Genomic DNA, 20,464 nt, shown 5'->3' on the forward strand with positions numbered 1-20,464 from the left:
GACGTCACGCTCACGCGCGTGCAATGTAGTCAGGTCACCTGACCCTTGCACGTGACCGTGGCATAGGCCCGAGCGAAGGGTGTGGCCTCCAGACTACGTGCAATGTCGATCGATAGTCTCTCGTTCGACGATCTTGCCACGCTCTCAGATCTTAACGAGTCGTCTCTTCTGCTTCATCTCAAGCGTCGATATGCGGAGAAAATAATCTACGTGAGATTCGAGCCGATTTTCGAAGATAAAAGCGAACGAAAAGCGAAATTCTCTCGTAGACGTACATCGGAGACATTCTAGTGGCCCTAAACCCCTTCGCAAGCCTTCCACTCTACAGCGAAGACGTAAGAACGCCTAGAAACGCGCTCAAAAGAAAGAAAAACCGCAATTACTACACCTAGATTCAATCGCAATATCGTTCGACGGAAGATCGCGTCTTTCGACGGCCCCACGTCTACGCGATCGCCGAAGCGGCGTACCAGGCGCTCCGACGCACGACGACGAGCCAGTGCTGCGTCGTGAGCGGCGAATCGGGCGCCGGAAAAACGGAGACGACAAAGTTTTTCGTCCAACAGCTCTTGCGTTCGTGCAAATCGAATCAGCCGTCATTGGGATATCAGATCATTAATGTAGGCCTAATTAAATTAATTAATTAATTTAATTTATATTTTTAGGTGAATCCGCTACTCGAAGCGTTTGGAAATGCCCAGACGGTCATGAACGATAATTCGAGTCGATTTGGAAAGTTCTTAGAGATCTACTTTACCCAGAATGGCACTGTGACTGGAGGTTTGGACATCTATTGAGGAAACACTGTAAATGTTCATTTTCTTTTCCAGCTACGATCACACAATATCTTCTTGAGAAGTCGCGAGTAATTCGTCAGGGAGTGGTAAAGGAATTGCGTTTTTTAAGGATCCAAACACTTTTTCTCTTTTTTTAAAAGGGTGAAAGAAATTTTCACGTCTTCTACTATCTCTTCGCCGGAATCGATCGTCGCAATTTGTCCCAATTCGGCTTATCTTCTCTCAATGAACATCGTTATCTAAGCAAGTCCAACGTTCCCCAAAGCGACGTCGATTTGGCTAACCTAAAGACGAAATTCGAAGAACTCAAAACGTGTCTCAAAACAGTGAACTTTTCCGGCGAGGCAAGCAACGTCCGATGAAGAGAGCCGCGTCATTGAATTTTACTATTTAGGACACAACGGATATTTTGAAATTGCTGGCATCGATTCTTCACATAGGCGACATCATCTTTGAAGCAGACAAAGACGACAAAGCTGTCATTGTAAACGAAGATGCTCTCATACAAGGTTTTTCATATAGTTAGGGTTGGAGAGGGGGCGAGTCACTTGGGTTTCTTAGTCGCTCAGCTTCTTCAAGTTGGTCCCAATGTATTGGAAGACGTTCTCACGTCTACTGTGACTGTTACGAGAGGCCAGTGCCAAATGATGGCCCAATACTGTACCGGGCTTCTGGAATTTTTATTTTATAGGGGAGACGATCACTCGCTATAATTCTCCGGAACAGGCTGAAGTGTTTCGAGACGCTTCAGCCAAGGCTCTCTATGGCAGGCTTTTCAGTTGGATTGTTGCCCACATTAATCGTCTTCTTCATCCCGGAATAGCTAGCAGGTAACAATAATTGTAATCGTGATTGTATTGATTGAATTTTTTGGTGTAGTTCGGAATGTAGCACGATTAGCGTTTTGGACATATTTGGATTTGAGAATTTTGACGTGAACAGTTTCGAGCAGCTGTGCATTAACGTCGCCAACGAGCAACTTCAGTACTATTTCAATCAGCACATATTCGCTTGGGAATTGGTAGAGAAAAAAGATAAGTCATAAATTAGAATAATTGACTGTTTATATAAAGGAAGAGTACAGCCGAGAGGGAATCGATCCCACTACCGTAACCTATCAAGACAACAAGCCATTGGTTGATATGTTATTGAAAGTAATAAAAAAAGTATCGTTTTCTTAATGGAATCCGTTGGATAGTTTTTTTTCTCAAGAGTCCTCTCGGCCTACTTCATCTCTTGGACGAGCAGAGTCGTTTTCCTCGAGCGAGCGACAAAACGATGGTGGAAAAATTTCACCACGAGCTTGGAAAACACAAGGCATTATACGCTGCTCCGAAAGGCAACGCACTCCAATTTGCCATTTTGCACTACGCGGGCAAAGTAAGCAGAGACAGTAGATCAACAGACTTTGCGTATATATCCTCCTCAAGGTCGTCTATATTGGTAAAGGTTTCCTGGTCAAAAACCGGGACGAGCTGAGTAGCAACATAGAGACTTGTCTCCAAGGTAAGACGTTGTGGATTAGAGGATTTGATGTCATATTGTTGGGGATAAAATAGAAAGTCGATTTCCTCTGGTTGCCGATCTTTTTGGAAGGGGGGGCCAAGTGTCTGCCTTTGGATCTAGGTATATTGCCAAGAGTTGAGATTTCCGTGCCCTGTCTAATTCTTAGGACTGCAGGCCTTCGAGATTTACTACTAAGCAGAACTCGCTTCGACGCTCTTTGTCAAGGAAAATGACGTAATTCTTTATTATTGTATTATACTTGATTGATTTTTTTTCTGAAGGATTCGCCAGTCGTCCAGACGGTTAGTTCAATAGGAAACTTATAGCTTCGTTCTTTTACATAGTGACTCTAGGGGAAATGTTCGCGAATCAACACTGAGGAGACGAATGTAATAGATGTACACTTTTAGAAAGTGGTTCAATAGGTCTATCGTTTTTCTTCAGGACAAGAAAGCAGTCTGGCCAGAATGAGCCACACCTTCACCCTGGGTACAGATAGAGGTCTTTCTTACTTTCCAGTCATGCTGCAATTAGGTTATCGAGAGTTGAAAGCCGAATTAATAGTCAGAGGTGATACAGCTGGAAGACAAAAAAAAACGTGTTTCACACTTTTTTTCGGTGAGTTAGTTCGGCACTACGCCCTGTCAAAGGAACGGCTCCGCAGCCTCAGAAGTCCACAAAAACTCCCACAACGGTCGGCGGTCATTTCAGGGTAAGTCAACAAATACATATGGCTTGATTTTTTTTGCAGGAACGTTTCTCGTAGAAATCCCTTGCCGATTTAATAGAAAAAATGCAATCAGCTCAACCGCACTTTATCAGGTAAGACGACTCATAGAAGAGGAAGTCCCAAGAGCCTCGCCTCCCCCGCAGATGCATCAAACCCAACGAGGCCAAGTCGCCCATGAAATTTATCGACGCCTTCGTCACAAAGCAACTCCAGTACACGGGAGTCCTCGAAACGACTCGAATCAGACGCGAAGGATATCCAACTCGACTCAAATTCGCCGACTTTCTGACGAGGTCTCTTATTAATCATCTAGCAAAATGTCAATCCTAGATATTATTACAAGAGAGAAGAGTTGGCCAGTCCCCTGTAATTTCACTGTAATTTATTACAAGGAAGAAGAGTTGGCTAGTCCCTTGTAATTTCACTGTAATTTATTACAGGAGAGAAGATTTGGCTAGTCCCTTGTAATTTCACTGTAATTTATTACATGAGAGAAGATTTGGCTAGTCCCTTGTAATTTCACTGTAATTTATTACAGGAGAGAAGAGTTGGCTAGTCCCTTGTAATTTCAGTGTAATTTATTACAGGGGAGAAGAGTTGGCTAGTCCCTTGTAATTTCACTGTAATTTATTACAAGGGAGAAGATTTGGCTAGTCCCTTGTAATTTCACTGTAATTTATTACATGAGAGAAGAGTTGGCTAGTCCCTTGTAATTTCACTGTAATTTATTACATGAGAGAAGATTTGGCTAGTCCCTTGTAATTTCACTGTAATTTATTACAGGAGAGAAGAGTTGGCTAGTCCCTTGTAATTTCAGTGTAATTTATTACAAGGGAGAAGAGTTGGCTAGTCCCTTGTAATTTCACTGTAATTTATTACAAGGGAGAAGATTTGGCTAGTCCCTTGTAATTTCACTGTAATTTATTACAGGAGAGAAGATTTGGCTAGTCCCTTGTAATTTCACTGTAATTTATTACAGGAGAGAAGAGTTGGCTAGTCCCTTGTAATTTCACTGTAATTTATTACATGAGAGAAGATTTGGCTAGTCCCTTGTAATTTCACTGTAATTTATTACAGGAGAGAAGAGTTGGCTAGTCCCTTTTAATTTCACTGTAATTTATTACAGGAGAGAAGATTTGGCTAGTCCCTTGTAATTTCACTGTAATTTATTACATGAGAGAAGAGTTGGCTAGTCCCTTTTAATTTCACTGTCATTTATTACAGGAGAGAAGATTTGGCTAGTCCCTTGTAATTTCACTGTAATTTATTACAGGAGAGAAGATTTGGCTAGTCCCTTGTAATTTCACTGTAATTTATTACAGGAGAGAAGAGTTGGCTAGTCCCTTGTAATTTCACTGTAATTTATTACAAGGGAGAAGATTTGGCTAGTCCCTTGTAATTTCACTGTAATTTATTACAGGAGAAAAGAGTTGGCCAGTCCCTTGTAATTTCACTGTAATTTATTACAAGAAAGAAGAGTTCCTTGTAATTTCACTGAACCCATCTTCAAAGGTACGGCTTTCTTGCCTTTCCTCTTCGCATGAAATTGAAGCAAACGGCACGGGAGTGTGGCTACGTATTGGAAACGATTGAACTGGACGGTTGGCGTCTGGGACGAACCAAAGTCTTTCTCAAGTACTATCACACCGAACGGCTATCGGATTTTCTTGACAAAGAAATGCGTCGAGTCGTTATCGTGCAGAAAAGTGAACTAGGAGCTATTGTTGACGGGAAAATCGATTCGTTTTTTTTTTGCTATCTAGTCGTTCGAGGATGGTTAGCTAGAAGAGAACTATCGAAGCTTCAAAGGGAATTTCGACGATATTCGCACACAGCTGAAGCCTTTCTGCATGCGGTAAATTTCAAAATTGGATCTCAGTTTTTTAATTAAACGTCAATTCTTTGTCTTTGCAGATTTCCGTTCGTGCCGACGGTCTCTTTGAGCGGGCGTTGAAGCTGATGGAGCAAGACGCGGCGAGACGAATACGCAGTCAGGTAGAAAAGAATCTAGTGAGGGCTCTCGTTTTTCCAACCCCTCCTTAGGAAGCGTTCAAGTTGGCTCACGTTCGCGAGCGGAAGGAACTGGAGAGACAAGAACGAGAGCATGAGCTGGCAAAAAAGGAGGCGCTCAACAAGCTTCGAGCAAAGGTAGCCCAAGAGGCGGCCCAAGAGGCAGCGAGAAAAAGAGAAGAGGCAATGAAACGCCAAAGAGGTAGAAAAGAAAAATTCGCCTATCATATATATATATATCATATATTCTGCCGTATTTTTAGAGTTGGAAGAAAAGGCAAGGGCAGATGAAATGGCTCGACTCGCTGAGAACGCCAAAGCGAAAGTGGCGGCGCTGAAGGAAACGGGAGCCTGGTGTCGCGTCGTTTGCATGGAACGAGCCCAGCATCTGGCCGAATACAACGTCTCAACGGAATCGATTATCGTCGACGGTTCGTCTCACAGCCTCGATTCAACAAGGTAGAGAGAGATAAGTCAAAGGGATGAATAGTCTCACTTTTTTTTCTTCTGTTAGAATTGGTTACAATGCCGTCAAGCAGGCTGCTCGACGAGACGACCAGGTTACGAAAATTCGAAAATTTATCGGAAAGGTAAGTAGGAGAGAACAAATATCTAATAAACATTCGTTGGGAATTTGAAAATAAGGGCGTCGAGATTTCGCGAAATGAAAACGGTAGCGTGTGGGTCATGACTCGCGGTAAGAATCCCGTCTACGTTCGTGGATGGCAGGACGTTGAGCGTCATTGCATGTCGACGGGGATCACCGAGAATCACGGTTTATTGGAGAAGAATCAGCCCGCTTTGGTGAGAAAAAATACGATTGGTCCATTGGTTTGGAGTTTTAGGCTATTCTATTCTAGGTCTTTGATTTTCCTCGGTTCGAGGAAGCGATTCAAATCGAATTGCAGATTAGTGCGAATCCAAATCAAAGGCGTCTTACGAGAATGTGCAAGGTGGGGTGCCGTAGTAGACGAATGTACGTACGTGCGCACGGTATATACTCGTTTCAGATTGGGCTGAATTTCGTTAAAAATTACGCCGCCGCGGCCGACACTCCCTGCTGGATCGAACTACACATACTTTCAGCTATGCAGAAAGTTGCAGGTAAGGACTTAGTGCAGTCTATATCCGTACTCTGTCAAATTCGTTGATTTAGAAATTTCTGCTTCTCAACGGCGCGACCGTGGATCCGTTGGCCTTCTCCATTCACCGGACGTACGCAGAGCGATAGGATTTCGTTACGAACACTTATCGCCCGGCGTCAGCAAGTCGAATGGTCGAGAATTTCGCGAGCCGACTCTGGAAGAAGATTCCGACGATACGACGAGTCCAATCATGGGGCGACGAGATGTGGCGCCCGTCGGCGAAAAGAGAAAATCGTGGGCGAAGCAGAGAGCAGGCGGCGATCGATACAGTTTAATGGCCCAGCCGTTGGGCTATCAAGCGAAACACGGCGGCGGCGGCGACGGCGACGGCGAGCTTCGCGCCGTTCGACCCGTTCGACGCGCCGTCGACGAGAAGACGAAAAAGCGAAAAGCGAAAGCGAAGAAAATCGTCAAGTACGCATTGGGATTGCATTAAATTCTCTTCGTCTCTTTTTTATAGATCAGTGACTGTTCTAGCTATGATAGAATCTTCTGGCGCATCTCTTCGGGCGTCAAAGCGCGTCCTTGGCTCAATATCTCCGCCGCTCGCGACGCAACCGGATCCATATTCATGCTGGCGACGGCGGTCACCTTTCCGTCTCTAAAATTACGACGACAGGTAAACGGGCTTAGAGAGAGAGGCGAAATGACGATTCGGCACTGACCGGGCGTAAAAAGCGGCAAATTTCAGTTCTTCGACGTCGCCGTGCGTCAGCAAGGTATCGAACGACTTAGCGTAACCTAAACAGTCGTGGTTTCTCATGGAGACCCGACGTCGTCAATACGTCGCCCCTCCCCACCGCAATAGCGAAGACTCTTCCCAAACATCTGTGTCCAAAAGAAGGGCACGCTGTTGAACTCGGCTCTCTGGCCGAGCATACTTTGCGCAGCAATTCTCCCTAAAACGTCATAAAGTCGTCAAATTTGCGGCGGCATGGGTTATGCTCTGCAAACCGTGCGCGCAGGCGATCTGCCAGTGTCCAATATTAACAGATTCGTCGATAAGAGGCAAGGGAAACTCGACTATGTCTCCCCCAGCGTAAACGTCATCAAGGGCTTTCATTCCCTAAAGAGACGCGATCACCGAAACCGACCTCCCGCCAAGCATTGAATATAATACTCGATCAACAATAATATTGCCAACGTCTGACAGGGGTATCCCTGTTTCCTTTAGGAATCCAGTTGAAGGAACGACGCCTGGGATCGTTTAGTAGTTCTGCGCAGCTTGTGGGGCTATTGTTTGGCTTACCTGCACCTACCAGGCATACCTCAGCTGGCAATGTTTCGCCGTTTACAATGACGCCGGTCAGATTGCCGTCGTTCCCGGAAAAGCCCTCCACTTTTGCGTTGGGAATGAATCGGACTCCTTTGTCGATGTGCATCTGGAAGCGAGGTATTTTTTTGTGAAAAAATCTCGCGATTTTAATTTCTACTTTTAGAATCGCTTTTCCGATTTCTGGTCCCAAGACGCGAGCGAATGGAACTTCGGATCGTCCAATGACTGTCACGCTTTTCGCCTTTCCGACAGTAGAAGCGGCAACTTCCATTCCTGCGGAAAATTCGACAAAACTCTCAAACGTATTCACATAGGCATACCAATGAACGAAGAACCGATGACGACGAAATTTTTTCCTTCGATGCGAGAGACTAGAAAAAAACATAGGTAAGGCCGTGTTAGATCCCTTCATATTGCCCTACTAATCTGATTGGCGTTCTCCGGTGTTCGTAGCTGGAAAACGTTCTGGAGATCTTCTCCTGGGAGATCGAGCTTTTTGGGACTAGGAAACAACATCAGATGAAATAGGACGTGGAAGTTAGTTCCTACCTGCCACCAGTTCCTATCATCAGCTTGTCATACTTGATCGTAGAGCCGTCACTGAAAGAAACGGACTTGGAGGTGAGATCAAGACCAACAGCCTAGGTAAATGATGATAATTATGTATTGATAGGTGAAGTATACATATATCCTTCACCTCTTTTGATACTTGTATCTCTATTCCGTTTTCTTTGTAGAATTCACTCGAGCGCAGTTGAATCGACTCGCTCTTGGCAGTCATCGCCTTTTATACGAAAAATCGTCTGTTTTTCCATATAAGGAAGTTCGAGGATGAACCTTCGTCAATTTGGGTCTGTCGTACGGGCAATCGGCTTCACGAGTGGCCAAAACGATTCGACCTGCGCACGAAAGCGAAATAGCCACGCGTGCGGAACTTAAAAAAGTCCTACCTTTGAATCCCTTTTGCCTCAACGTTTCGGCGCACACCGCCGAAGCGCCGCCTCCTCCAATGAGCAGAAACAATCTCGAATCCTCCTCTGTATTCATATGACTCATCGTCATGGTTCTTTTGTGACTCTTCAGCGTCTAACGAGAAAGCGAGAGAAATAGACCAAAAAAGCGAACGCCTACTTCCGGCGACGCCTTGAGAACGATATCTCCGTCCTCGAGTTGAACCTGAGGGAAAAAACGCTCTATAACAAGCCCGTAATGAATGCGCAAATCGTTACCGAATAGCAAGCGAGGCCGTCGAGCCCGGGAAAGTCTTCAATATCACCCGTTAACACGTTGAAGCAGGCGCCGTGCCACGGGCAACGCACTCGTCCGTCGCCCAGCGCGCCTTTGACGAGCGGCGCGCCGTAGTGCGTGCATTTGTGCCCGATTGCACTGTATACGCCGTTTTGGTAGACGAGCAGGGCCTTGCCGCCGCCGCTTAGCTCGACTTGACGCATCCTACGAAGGGGCGTAGAAAAAATCGACATACGCGGGGTTTATTTTTAGCCCTCACTCGCCGTCTTTCAGGTCGCCTTCTCGGGCGACGACGCTGCGAATGGATTTGATATCGGCTTGCGGCGTCGAGCGATCGCTTGCAGACGCCTCATCGGAGTGAGCGGCTCCCATGGGTAGAGAAGGAGGGTGGTCTCTACTCATGCGCTCTGTGCTATCGGATGTGCTAATCTTGCGGTTTTCTAATCGTGTTTACATTTTTCGGCAAAGTTTACACGGCGATAACGATTACGAGAGAGAAGAAATGACGCGGAAAACGAAGTCGAGTTCGATTAGCATGCGACGACGTCGAAACGTCACGGCATGCAATTATTTATCATACGCACACGAACACGGAGAAGCCTACTTAGTCCATTACTACACACGTAAGTAAGGAGACAGATGATCGAGTCACAACGTCACCGGTCTACATCCCAAGCAATCCTCCCGATACGAGAGACGGAGAATTAGGGAGAAACGACGGCGGCGGCGGCGGCGTGACGAACTTGTACGTCGACTGGAAAACATCTTCGACGGCAGAATAAAAATCGTAGTCGTTCGTCGAATCGAAACGCGACGGAAGCAGATTCGAAAAATGCGGCGGCTTGTTGTCCGGGGGAGCAGTCAACGGCGACTGGGGGACGTACCATTGCGGTTTCTCGTGGGCCGTAACGGCACCACCAACTCGACGCGAAGGGGCGGTTCCTTGCGGTGACAACGCGTGCATCGACAAGCCGCGAAACGAGCTCAACGGCTGCGAATCCGATTCGACGCTCGACGGACTTTGCACGGGCGTGTGCAGACGCGAATTCGCGCTTCCGTTGAGGAGACGAATCGCTAGGTAGGACGCAGGGCCCGATTGGGGTGCCTGAGCCTGGGGCGTTGGCTGAGGCTGCGATACCGGCGACGATGCGTGGCTCGCTGCCACTGGCGATTCGGCGAGCGACGAGAGAACCGAATCGATATTATCGAACGAGTGATCCTCGCCCGTTTCCACCGTAGATGCGATGTCGGAAAGATCTTCGTCGACGTCGAAGTCGATTTGCGTGAGATTGAGTGCCGGTAAGGAAGGCTGCACTGCCTCGTTTCGAGTTGTCGATGATACGAGTGTGCTAGCGGGTGGTAGCGCCTCACAATCCGTCCACGCCTTCTGCGGTTGGAGTGGCGGAAGTTCAGGCTGTTGCTGCTGCTGCTGCTGCTGCGGCAGCGAGCCGGCGACGTCGTTCGTCGATTCGACGATGGAGCGTAGATAGTCGATGTAATTGATTGCGCGCGACAGTACCTCCATGCGACTGAGACGTCCTTCTTCGTCGGGCGCTTGCGGCACGCATTTGGACAAACCGAGAAAGCCGTCGTGAATTCGCTGCGCTCGACGACGTTCGCGTGCGTTTGCCAATTGTCGCGCTTTGGATATTCGTTGAAATTTCGCTTTGGGCTTACGACGAGTTTTCTTTCCGGCGCCGCCGCCGCCGCCGCCGCCGCTGCTGGTCTCCTGCAGCGGACTGTCAGGCGACGAGAAATCGTCGTTTTCGGCGATGGGGAGAGTCGCGAAGGTTTGATCGTCGGTCGTCATCGTTGGCTTCGTCGTTCTTCACTGTTAGTGGAGCAACTCCGAATTCGACTTTTTCAACTTGATGGTTGAAGAGAAACTGAGTGAACACGCGTTCAAACAATGCTGTTATCCTCCTGGGAACACGCCTCCGCGGTGGCGGGGGAGGCGGAGTCTCACGGTCTTCTCGAATTAACACGTTATTCGTCGATCTTCATTACGCCGCAAAACGATCGTTACAGTGCTGCATAACGAATTTTTCCATGCAACCAATCGATGAGTACAACGTCAGCGTGCAAGACGCACCAGTGGGGAGAATTCGAATCACGTACGTGGATCGACGCAGGTCAGTATGGCCTGACGTCACGGAGACGTCTTCATAGGCCACACGCCTCGAAATGAAGCCGACGGCCCCGCTATTTATTTTATTCCGTTGACGCCCATCATTATAACCTCATCGGAGCGCATCGCGACTTTTGAGAGCGCTCGGGCAGCATTTTTCGTCGATCAGATCCGCGGCGCGGCGGCCCGCCCGCAGGAGGGGTTGGCAACACGAGCCGCAATATAATTTGAAAGTTGCGGTTTTCCTTAGCTTCCTAGGCACGAGACCAGTGTTTTTGCGGTTACGAATCAGATTAGGAACCGCTAATCGAGTCATCCGAATCGCTGGCATGCGTAGTCGAGACTTCGACGTGGCGTAGAAAGGAGTGCGGACGCTCCGGCTCGTCTAGAGGCAATGTTGACCAAATTCGAGACGAAATCGGCCCGCGTTAAAGGTAATCGGACGTCGCGCGACCCTCCGAGCGCTCGAGTAGACGAATGAGGCCCCCATCGGGGGTCTTCGACTCGTTTTAGGCCTCTCTTTTCACCCGGTACGCCCGTGGATACTGGCGAGCCTTCACAACGGCATCATTCAACTATGGGACTATCGAATACACACGCTAATCGATCGCTACGACGAACACGACGGTAGGAAAGACGAGAAATCGCGATTTCGCAACGAAACCGATCCTCTAAAAAGGCCCCGTTCGCGGCATTGAATTCCATCGCAGTCAACCCCTATTCGTCTCGGGCGGCGACGACTACAAAATCAAGGCAGGAAAAAACAATCGATCACGTGCTCGAAAATTTTGAATTTTTTTCTCTATCAAGGTGTGGAACTATAAGCAGAAGAAGTGTCTCTTCACCTTACTCGGTCATCTCGACTACATAAGAACGTGCACATTTCACATGGTAAAAGAGAGGAAAAAAATTAATTATTGAAAAAATGTTGGCTCCTTTATTATAGGAATATCCTTGGATTCTCAGCGCTTCCGACGATCAGACGATACGCGTTTGGAATTGGCAATCGCGAACATGTCTTTGGTATTCAGTAAAGCCCCTCAAAACGATTTCTAATAGAATTATCGTCGGTTGATGTATTAGCGTCATAACTGGCCACAATCATTACGTCATGTGCGCTCAATTCCACAACAGCGAGGATCTCATCGTCTCGGCGTCGCTCGATCAGACGATACGCGTTTGGGATATATCCGGTTTGGATTCGATTCGCGAGTCGACAAGGCAACGCTACTATTTATGTCTCTTGAAAAAAAAGGTCTTCGCAAGAAAACGGCTCAACCGAGTGTCGGCGGTCTCGAGGATCATTTGAAGCATTCGTCGGCTCAACCAGACCTATTTGGATCATCAGATGCAATAGTGCGACACGTTCTCGAGGTATTAGATAGAAATAGAACCTTTGAATAGTATGTCCACTAGACAGAGACTCTCTCTCTCTCTCTCTCTACTATTCAAAGGTTGCACTGTATGTATAGTAGAGATATACGTATGAATATCGATTCCTTTGATTCCTATGGAAATTTCATTCCTTTCTCCTTCTATGTCGTGCGGAACTCAATGTTCCTGTCTGTGCGTGCATGCTTGCGTCTTGGGGAAACATTTCTTATGGAAAATTCATGCAGATGAATATGTGTCCTGACGTTGTCTCCTCTGCCCCCTCCCCTCCCTTAGGGTCACGATCGCGGCGTCAATTGGGTCGCCTTTCATCCGACGATGCCCCTCATCGTTTCGGGTGCCGACGATCGGCAAGTGAAATTGTGGCGAATGAATGGTAAAACGAACGGAATCGTTCACTTCCGTCCGTCGTCGTCGTCGCCGCAGTCGCGCGGTTAATTAATTAACAAAGAACGGGGTTTTTGCTTCCGCAGAATCAAAGGCGTGGGAAGTCGATACTTGTCGCGGTCACTACAATAACGTTTCCTGCGTTCTATTCCACCCACGACAAGACCTCATTCTCAGTGAGAGCGAGACGACGCATTTCATTTTTATTTTATTTTATTCTCTCTCTCTCTCTCTCTTTCTCGCGCCTTCTCTCCTTCCCCCCATCCACTAGCCAATTCCGAAGACAAAAGCATTCGCGTGTGGGACATGTCGAAAAGGTAATTACACAAAGTTAGGATTTTTTTTTTCTAAATCGTTTTCCCTTAGAACGGCGGTGAGCACGTTTCGACGCGAACACGATCGTTACTGGATGATGGCGGCGCATCCGACGCTCAACCTATTCGCCGCCGGTACACATCTAAAATTTCATCTTGACTTCTTTTTTTTTTATGTTCTCTCCACTAGGTCACGATAGCGGTTTGACCGTTTTCAAGCTCGAGAAGGAACGACCTCCCTATACGACTTATCAGAACAAGTTGTTCTATCTCAAAGATCGCTACATGCGCGTCTACGAAATGGGAACGTCGCGCGACGTCGCCGTGATGCAAATCAAAAAGTTAGTCAGTACTGAGAGAGAAACGCGAATTCCCCACTTTTTTTTTTAGAAACGGTAGTTCGTATCGTCCGCCCGTGTCGCAGATGTCGTACAATTTCGCCGAACACGCCGTTCTTCTGACGACCGTATAAACGAATCGAAAAGAAAAAGCGAACGTACTAATCGCATTCTTAGAACACGGGAAACGCCGAATCGAGTATATACGAATTATACGCCATACCCAAAGACATCGACACAAGCAATCCAGAAGGTAAAAGAAAAAACTCCCCGCGTTGGAATGCGAACAGACTTAACTTAACGTTAACCTAAGGGACGAGACACTAGATAAAACGCGATCTAACGTTTAGTCGCCCTAAACGAATGAAGTAGGTAGAAAAAAATTGCGATCAGTTAGTGTTGCTAAAAATGGCACCTCGTTTGCGGTTTTCAGAAACCTCTTACCGTGACCGCGCCTAATCCGCCTGGGTGTTTGTTTTGTTGTGGGTGGCGGTGGGAGGGTCTGCGGTTATGTACTAGGAAGCGTTCCGTTTCCCAAAGTAGTTGTCTTAAGGCGGCTTCTCGTGTAGCCGTGGAACCGCGCCGGTCGTCGGGTATTGCCGCTGTCTGGGTCGCTCGGAATCGTTTTGCGGTTCTCGATAAAACTCATCAGGTGAAATGCAGCTGGAAGCAGTCGCACTTTTCTGTCCATCTGACTCTTGCATACTCCCCTCCCCCCTTCTCTTAGATTGTCATCAAAAATCTTAAAAATGAGATTATGAAGAAAGTGCAAGCGCCGTCGTGCGACATGATTTTCTACGGGGGTTCGGGGACTCTGTTGCTTAGGGACAGCGACTACGTCACTCTGTTCGACGTTCAGCAGAAAAGGCGAGTTCTTTTCCTCCGCCCGCGCGCTCATTAGAAAAACCTCGCATCCTCCCTCCCCCAGATCTCTCGCCAAAGTCAAAATGACGAAATGCAAGCGAGTCGTATGGTCAGCTGACATGACGACGGTGGCTCTCTTAGGAAAACACTGTGAGTAAATCTTCCCTTTTTCTTCTTCTTCTTCGAAGCGAATGATGATACGTATCGTCCGTGTTTCTGATCGACCGTGATATAAAACTCCTAAACGATTTCTGACACCAATTCTTCTTTTTTCCGGGAAAAGAAAGGGGGGAGAGAACGGCGGTTTTTTTTCACCCTTTGTCTTTAGATGTTATCATCTGTGACCGAAAGCTGGAGGTACTATGCAGCATACACGAAAACGTCAGCTTGAAGAGCGCCGCATGGGACGACTCCGGCGTTCTCGTCTACAACACGAGCAATCACATCAAATACGCCTTGACGAATGGGTAAGAAGAAGAAAAAGAAAAAAATCTGAAAAGGACGATTTCTCCCCTGTAGCGATCGCGGAATTATTCGCACTCTCGACGTGCCTATTTACATGGCTCAAGTCAAGGCGAGTTCCTCTCTCTCTCATCTTTATGAAATTTCTCGTGACGTACTTTCTCGCGTAGGGAAACAACGTCTACTGCATCGATAGGGAATGCAAGACGCGCGTTCTCGCCGTCGATTCGACGGAATTCAAATTCAAACTCGCTCTAGTCAATCGAAAATACGACGAGGCCAGAGAGAGAGAGAGAGAGAGAGACGAGTATCCTTTAATTAATTATTTTCCTCCAGGTTCTTCACATGGTTCGCAACGCGAAATTAGTCGGGCAATCAATTATCGCTTATCTCCAAAAAAAGGGATATCCCGAGGTTAGAAAACGATCCGCGCCCGCTGGCTCGCTCGCACACTACCTTAGATCCGCTTCTAGAGTCTTCGCTCCTTATCCGTTAGAAGCGCTTGAGTCATTAGTGTGTAACAGAGACACGTACCTCTTGTACTCGTCGTCTTATTGAGCGCGTTGTCGTGCCCCGAGGGACAAGCGCTTAGACAGTAGAAGGGATATATAAGAATTTTATTTTTCAGGTCGCTCTTCATTTCGTGAAAGACGAGAGAACTCGATTCGCGTTGGCATTGGAATGTGGAAACATAGAGGTATCATCTTAGATTCTTTTTTTTTGATTGTTTAATTTTTTTCTCTCGCCAGGTTGGGTTGGAGTCGGCTCGCGCTCTCGACGATAAGGAGTGCTGGGAGAAGCTGAGCGAAATGGCTCTCGCTCAGGGAAATCATCAGGTCGTCGAGATGGCCTATCAACGAACGAAGAATTTCTCGCGACTGTCGTTTCTCTATTTGGTCACGGGCAACTCAGAGCGTCTGAAGAAGATGGTGAAAATTGGTGAGTCTGAAAGTCTCTTCGAATGCGCGCCATGCAATTCGTCTCCTCGCAGCTGAGATTCGTAAAGATATGTGCAGTCACTTCCACAACGCTTTGTTCGTCGGCGACATTCAAGAGAGAATCAAGATATTACGAGCGTCCGGGCAAAGTGAGAGAGACTCCCTAATAAAAAAAAAAGAAATCATTTTGGGGGATTTCTCTTTTTAGCTCCACTGGCTTACCTCACTGCCGTCACGCACGGCCTGGAAGAGGAAGCGGAAGACATACGAAGCACTCTAGGCGACGACGAACTGGTGCGAGAATTTTTAAAATGTATAAAAAGGAGGTTCTTTGAGTGTATTTTCTTTCTAGAAAATCGCCGTACATCCGAGAGCGACGTTGCTCTGTCCGCCTCCGCCGATTTTGCTGTGCGATCAGAATTGGCCGCTTCTCACGAAGAAGAAATCCTTCTTCGATCAAGCGCCCGGATCGAGAGGCGGCAAAGGCGGCGGCACCGGCGGCACCGGCGGCGCTCACATGGTCGCCGACGTCGATGCCGTGGAGACGGCGGAGGGTGGATGGGAAGACGAAGACGAGATTATTCTCGACGAAGGTTCGTAGTGCGGGGCGCGGGACGGGGGAATCTGCACTTTCATCATACATTGACGAATGATACCGTCATTCGTTGGTGACTAAATCGTGCGGAGAGAAACGAAGCGATAGGGCGACCCCAGACGTTTATATCTGAGGAATAGACTAAGGTTGCGTTTATCTATATTTTCTACAGACGGAATGCCGGCTGTTCGCGATTCCGTCGGCGGCGACGACGACGAGGGAAGCGGATGGGATGCCGGCGACGACGACTTGGAACTTCCCGGCGACTTGGTACGCCAATTATAATTAGTAAAAGAAACTATTGCGGGATTTTGCTTTGGTGGTGACAAGGACGTTGGGCCGGGTTCGGGTGGCGGCGACGAGGGTTATTTCGTGCCGCCGACGCACGGAACGAATCAGGGTCAAGTGTGGTGCAATAATTCTCAACTTCCTGCGGATCACGCCGCTGCCGGATCGCTTGAGACGGCTATGAGAGTGAGGCGGGGTCCCACGCAGTTGGTCGAGATTTTTTGCTATTCTCTTTGTTTTTCTAGTTGCTTCATGATCAAATTGGCGTCGTCAACTTCGAGCCGTTGAAGACGTACTTCGTCCAAGCGTTTGCGACGACGCGCGCCGCTTTTGTCGCGACGCCGAGCGTGCCGCCGCTATTCGGTTATCCTCACAGGAACTGGTAAGTATAAGATATAAGATTGGGGATGTAGGAACCGTTTGTGTCTTCAGGCAAGAGGCTGGCTCGAAAAAAGGATTGCCTTCGATTGGATTCAATCTCGCTGGTCTTGTTCAACGACTCCAGGTTAAATCTTTTATTTAATAAATTAACTTTTTAATTAATCTTGTTTCTATAGGCTGCCTATCAGCTGACGACTCAGGGAAAATTTTCGGACGCCGTTAACAAATTTCGTCAGATTTTGCTCAGCGTGCCCTTCACTGTGGTCGATAGCAAACAGGAGCTGACTGAAGCGCAACAGCTCGTCGGAATATGTCGCGAGTACTTGCTGGGATTGAGCATGGAAATGGCGAGGAAAGAATTGCCGAAGGTAGTACAAATTTAATAAAAAAAGAACACTGTTAATAAATTCGTTTTTATTCAGGCATCTCTTGACAGTCAAAAGAGAAGTTGCGAGGTCCGGCCAGCGGCTATCTTTTTAGGAGTTTATCTCTATTTTTTATATGTAGATGGCTGCCTATTTTACTCATTGCAATCTGCAGCCAGTTCATCTCTTGCTTGCTCTCAGAACGGCGCAGAATTTGTTTTACAAAGTGAGCTTCTCGCTGGAGAAGCAGTGATCCGATTTTGGAAGACGTTTTCTTACAGGTGAAAAACTTCAAGTCTTGTTCTTCCTTTGCTAGGCGACTACTGGAGCTGGGGCCAAAGCCCGATATGGCTCAACAGGTTAGGGCGAACTTGAATGCGATGTTTTTGATTTGAGCAAAGTTTTTGCTCTTTTTTAGTCGCGCAAAGTTCTTCAGGTTTGCGAGAAGACCATGACGGACGAGCATAAGCTTCAGTACGACGAGTACAACCCGTTTACAGTGTGCGGAATCAGCTACAAGCCCATTTATCGGTAAGAGAGAGAGGCGGTAGGCGATTTGCGGCGTTTGTTTTAGTTTTCGGTTTTTCTAGCGGCAAGGACTGCGGTAAATGCCCGTTCTGTGAAACGACGTTTCTCCCTGAGCACAAGGGCAAGGTCTGCCCCGTTTGCGAGGTAACGGGACGAGTAAAGAAGCTGTGGGAGCATAAGTGCAATTCAATTTATTCTAGGTGTCTGAAATAGGAAAGGATTGCATTGGACTTCGGCTCAGTTTGTCGCAGTTTCGTTAGGCGATGGAAAGAAAAAGCGGATTATGCAAAGCGGTTTGATTTGAATGTAAACTTTTCTAAAATTGCTTATGTTAATCCGCTATATACTTAGAGCTGCATTGCGTCATAGGTCAGTGTGCATGCGCAAAGGAATGCTGACGGAGCTTTTCCTTGTCGTTGCGTTCTGAGTCGAAGATCGTCTTTTCGTTCTCTTCCGAAGGTCACAAAGAGCTCCAATTGAGGTAATAAGTAGCAAAGAAAAAGACTGAACGTTAGGAAGTCGTTTTTTTTCGTTTTCTTTCTATCCAGGTCGCCGGACGATTTCTTTCTCGTTTCGTTGGAGAAACGGGCGCGACGATGCTTCTACTAACAGCGAAGGTTAGTTCGAAGCCGGGCAGGAGCTCTCGCGATTGCCACGCGGGTGGGGGCCCCTCACGATCCGATTCTTCTTCGTCTATACCGCTTCGCCGTTGTCTCTAAGCATGCCGTGCGAGTTCTAGTCGTCGTGCAGGGGGTCCCTCCAACGCACGTTTCTCCCTCGACTGCAGCCTCTCGTTTTCCAACCGCACGAAAAAAAACCAGGGATACGAAAAACTAACTGTAACTGTAACACGTAGGCTTCGTCAAGCCATTTAGTCATAGGTTTTTTTCGTGAGCTGGTTCTTTTTAGCGTTTCTACCAGCCGACGTGAAGAGGACGAAGAAGAAGAAGAAGAGAACGTTTTCGCGTGTTTTTTAGTGCATGAATTTTTTACTGCATGAAAGTAGCAGTAGGAGCCTTTGATCTCCAGGGTATGGAGACAAAGGCAGCGCGCTCTAGCTGAGGACTTGCATGCACGCGCAGTCTGTAAGCTAGCGCGTTGAGCACGTTGCATGTCGCGCGGAAGTTTTGTACCAAAAAGTAGGGAAAGTAATGTTCAATTTTATTTAATAAATATCCCGGATGTAAAACAAAAATTTAAAAGTCCTTCCGGTCTCCCCCTTCCTCCTCCTCCTTCTTTCTTCGTTGTCCCTGGGCCGCCGCTCCTGCGCTGCCACTTGACCCCCTTAGGAGGCCAAGCGGTGAGACTGAGACTGCAGTCCCCACAGTGAACTTTAACCCAAGTCCACAAGGGGTAGGCACATTATCCTCCAGCCTCCAAGGAGCGAGACTTTAACCCAAGTCCCCAGGGGAGAGCGCATTAACCTCCAGCCCACAAGGAGGGAGACTTTGCCCAAGTCACCAGGGTGAACTTTAACCCAAGTCCACAGGGGAGAAGCTGATTATCCTCCAGCCCACAAGGAGGGAGACTTTAACCCAAGTCCCCAAGGTGATGGCTTCGTCTACATCTTCTTCTTTCTGCATCTAATATCGTCGGATTGATCGATCCGTTGGGGGAGAGGAGAGAACTAAAATTCAAATTGAAACCAGTGCACTCAAATCTACTGTCTTATTTACCTTGAATGACTTGAGGAACGCCGTGGAGGAGGAGGGAATCAATCCATGTATTGACATTGACATCTACAAAAAATACCAATTTCAGCCAAAATTTGAGGTGTGAGGTTCATTTGGTATCGCGAGATCAAACAGGCAACCAATCCCCATTGTTATATAAAGAAATCTTAGAAATTGAAGAGGTCACCAAAATGAGCAAAAACCATGGACTATAGCTCACGGTTGCCTAAAAACCTCAACTCACGGATTTCCAAATAAACGCGCTACATCTACTCTATTTTATGAGTAGAACAACCCCACGAGGTCAAATAGTTCGTGCGGGTCAAATTTCACACCAAAAAAGACCCACTTCCGGTATGTGTTAATATTAGTCACGCCCTCCGAAATAGCAAAAATTCAAGCCTTAGAGCAAATTTGAGACCGCGGAGTCAACTAAGCACCAAAGCCCCATCGTTTGACGTAGAAAGATTAGAATTCTGGGAGATAGGGATTTTGACCAAAAACCGTGTGCTATAGTTCAGGGATGCCTAAAAACCTGACCTCACGGATTTTCAAATTAACGCACTAGATCTATTGTATTTTGTTACTGTAGCAGTTCTAAGGGGTCATACAGTTGGTGCGAGTCAAATTTCAGCCCCAAAATGTCTACTTCCGGTATGCGTTAATACTAAACCCATCAATAATTCTCGCTAAGAGATTAGGTTTTTGCGGAGGTCCTTCGTTGCCCTGCTGCAGTGTCTTTACCTTTTAGAAGTTTGAAAGTTTCAGTTCATGCGCGTGCGCTGTTGATCAATGATCCTAAGAAGGGGCCCCTATCATACGATCAAATCGAAATCGCTTAATATCTCACCTTTTAGCAATCGTTCATGTTTCGAATGGGATAAGTTCTGTTGGACGTCTAAAACTTCGCGATCTCCGAGATCGTCGTGCAAACGACTTCGCGAGAGAACAGAAGCTCGATCTGCTTTCTTGAAACACCATCCCAACCAGAATAATCGCAAAAACAGCGCCGAAAAGCGGAGAACTCGACGAGAAAAATTCTAGCCTAACGTCATTTATCTTACGTCATTTAGCTTACGTCAGACAACGCGCTCTACCT

General features: G+C 47.2%; 3 protein-coding genes and 2 long non-coding RNA genes across 7 annotated transcripts; 3 read left to right on the forward strand and 2 right to left on the reverse strand.

Moving 5' to 3' along the window:
- Positions 1-72: 72 nt before the first annotated feature.
- Positions 73-6,688, forward strand: LOC136197976 (myosin-IIIb-like). Its single transcript, XM_065987878.1, has 32 exons — positions 73-210; positions 270-335; positions 393-620; positions 666-780; positions 831-883; positions 938-1,141; positions 1,192-1,306; positions 1,359-1,430; positions 1,489-1,627; positions 1,677-1,818; positions 1,871-1,951; positions 2,010-2,177; positions 2,228-2,303; positions 2,357-2,423; positions 2,478-2,537; positions 2,585-2,605; positions 2,657-2,692; positions 2,748-2,792; positions 2,838-2,873; positions 2,931-3,015; positions 3,070-3,125; positions 3,177-3,326; positions 4,546-4,739; positions 4,797-4,888; positions 4,948-5,028; positions 5,077-5,245; positions 5,307-5,502; positions 5,558-5,633; positions 5,689-5,847; positions 5,904-5,996; positions 6,054-6,147; positions 6,200-6,688. Exons 1-32 carry the CDS (start codon positions 103-105, stop codon positions 6,622-6,624), a joined length of 3,702 nt encoding a protein of 1,233 aa, XP_065843950.1. The 5' UTR covers positions 73-102; the 3' UTR covers positions 6,625-6,688.
- On the reverse strand, positions 6,599-9,132 carry LOC136197978 (apoptosis-inducing factor 3-like). The gene is made up of 16 exons (XM_065987881.1): positions 8,972-9,132; positions 8,694-8,916; positions 8,596-8,640; positions 8,415-8,550; positions 8,302-8,363; positions 8,162-8,248; positions 8,014-8,105; positions 7,887-7,966; positions 7,785-7,835; positions 7,622-7,737; positions 7,438-7,570; positions 7,309-7,385; positions 7,143-7,254; positions 6,989-7,087; positions 6,854-6,929; positions 6,599-6,789 (listed from the first exon to the last, which is right to left on the reverse strand). The coding sequence occupies exons 1-16, from the start codon at positions 9,112-9,114 to the stop codon at positions 6,666-6,668; spliced, it is 1,656 nt and encodes a 551-aa protein (XP_065843953.1). The 5' UTR covers positions 9,115-9,132; the 3' UTR covers positions 6,599-6,665.
- Positions 7,612-8,110, forward strand: LOC136197981 (uncharacterized). The gene is made up of 3 exons (XR_010672649.1): positions 7,612-7,851; positions 7,918-8,001; positions 8,057-8,110. It is a non-coding gene; the product is annotated as an uncharacterized lncRNA (long non-coding RNA).
- A 1,989-nt stretch (positions 9,133-11,121) lies between the features above and the next one.
- Positions 11,122-18,754, forward strand: LOC136197975 (coatomer subunit alpha-like). Of its 3 annotated transcripts, none has more exons than XR_010672646.1 (40): positions 11,122-11,274; positions 11,354-11,467; positions 11,520-11,593; positions 11,651-11,731; positions 11,787-11,863; positions 11,924-12,033; positions 12,096-12,214; positions 12,509-12,608; positions 12,706-12,795; positions 12,891-12,936; positions 12,986-13,068; positions 13,124-13,274; positions 13,324-13,399; positions 13,449-13,524; positions 13,841-13,923; positions 13,999-14,138; positions 14,200-14,285; positions 14,464-14,602; positions 14,655-14,709; positions 14,768-14,875; positions 14,934-15,011; positions 15,226-15,294; positions 15,347-15,536; positions 15,589-15,684; positions 15,744-15,829; positions 15,888-16,128; positions 16,303-16,400; positions 16,461-16,604; positions 16,664-16,800; positions 16,851-16,923; positions 16,976-17,167; positions 17,222-17,254; positions 17,307-17,390; positions 17,446-17,523; positions 17,583-17,695; positions 17,755-17,836; positions 17,893-17,998; positions 18,062-18,173; positions 18,241-18,309; positions 18,602-18,754. XR_010672646.1 is itself a non-coding variant. In XM_065987877.1 (37 exons), exons 1-37 carry the CDS (start codon positions 11,235-11,237, stop codon positions 17,950-17,952), a joined length of 3,702 nt encoding a protein of 1,233 aa, XP_065843949.1. In that variant the 5' UTR covers positions 11,122-11,234; the 3' UTR covers positions 17,953-18,042. The 3 variants fall into 3 exon arrangements, 1 of the variants encoding a protein (XP_065843949.1); XR_010672647.1 differs by having other exon boundaries at positions 17,893-17,985; positions 18,044-18,173; XM_065987877.1 differs by lacking the exons at positions 18,062-18,173; positions 18,241-18,309; positions 18,602-18,754 and having other exon boundaries at positions 17,893-18,042.
- Positions 18,755-18,838: 84 nt separating this feature from the next.
- On the reverse strand, positions 18,839-20,440 carry LOC136197980 (uncharacterized). Its single transcript, XR_010672648.1, has 4 exons — positions 20,216-20,440; positions 20,110-20,163; positions 19,369-19,431; positions 18,839-19,319 (listed from the first exon to the last, which is right to left on the reverse strand). It is a non-coding gene; the product is annotated as an uncharacterized lncRNA (long non-coding RNA).
- Positions 20,441-20,464: the final 24 nt, after the last annotated feature.

Source organism: Oscarella lobularis, chromosome 18 (assembly GCF_947507565.1).
Source record: "Oscarella lobularis chromosome 18, ooOscLobu1.1, whole genome shotgun sequence".
Lineage (NCBI taxonomy): Eukaryota > Metazoa > Porifera > Homoscleromorpha > Homosclerophorida > Oscarellidae > Oscarella > Oscarella lobularis.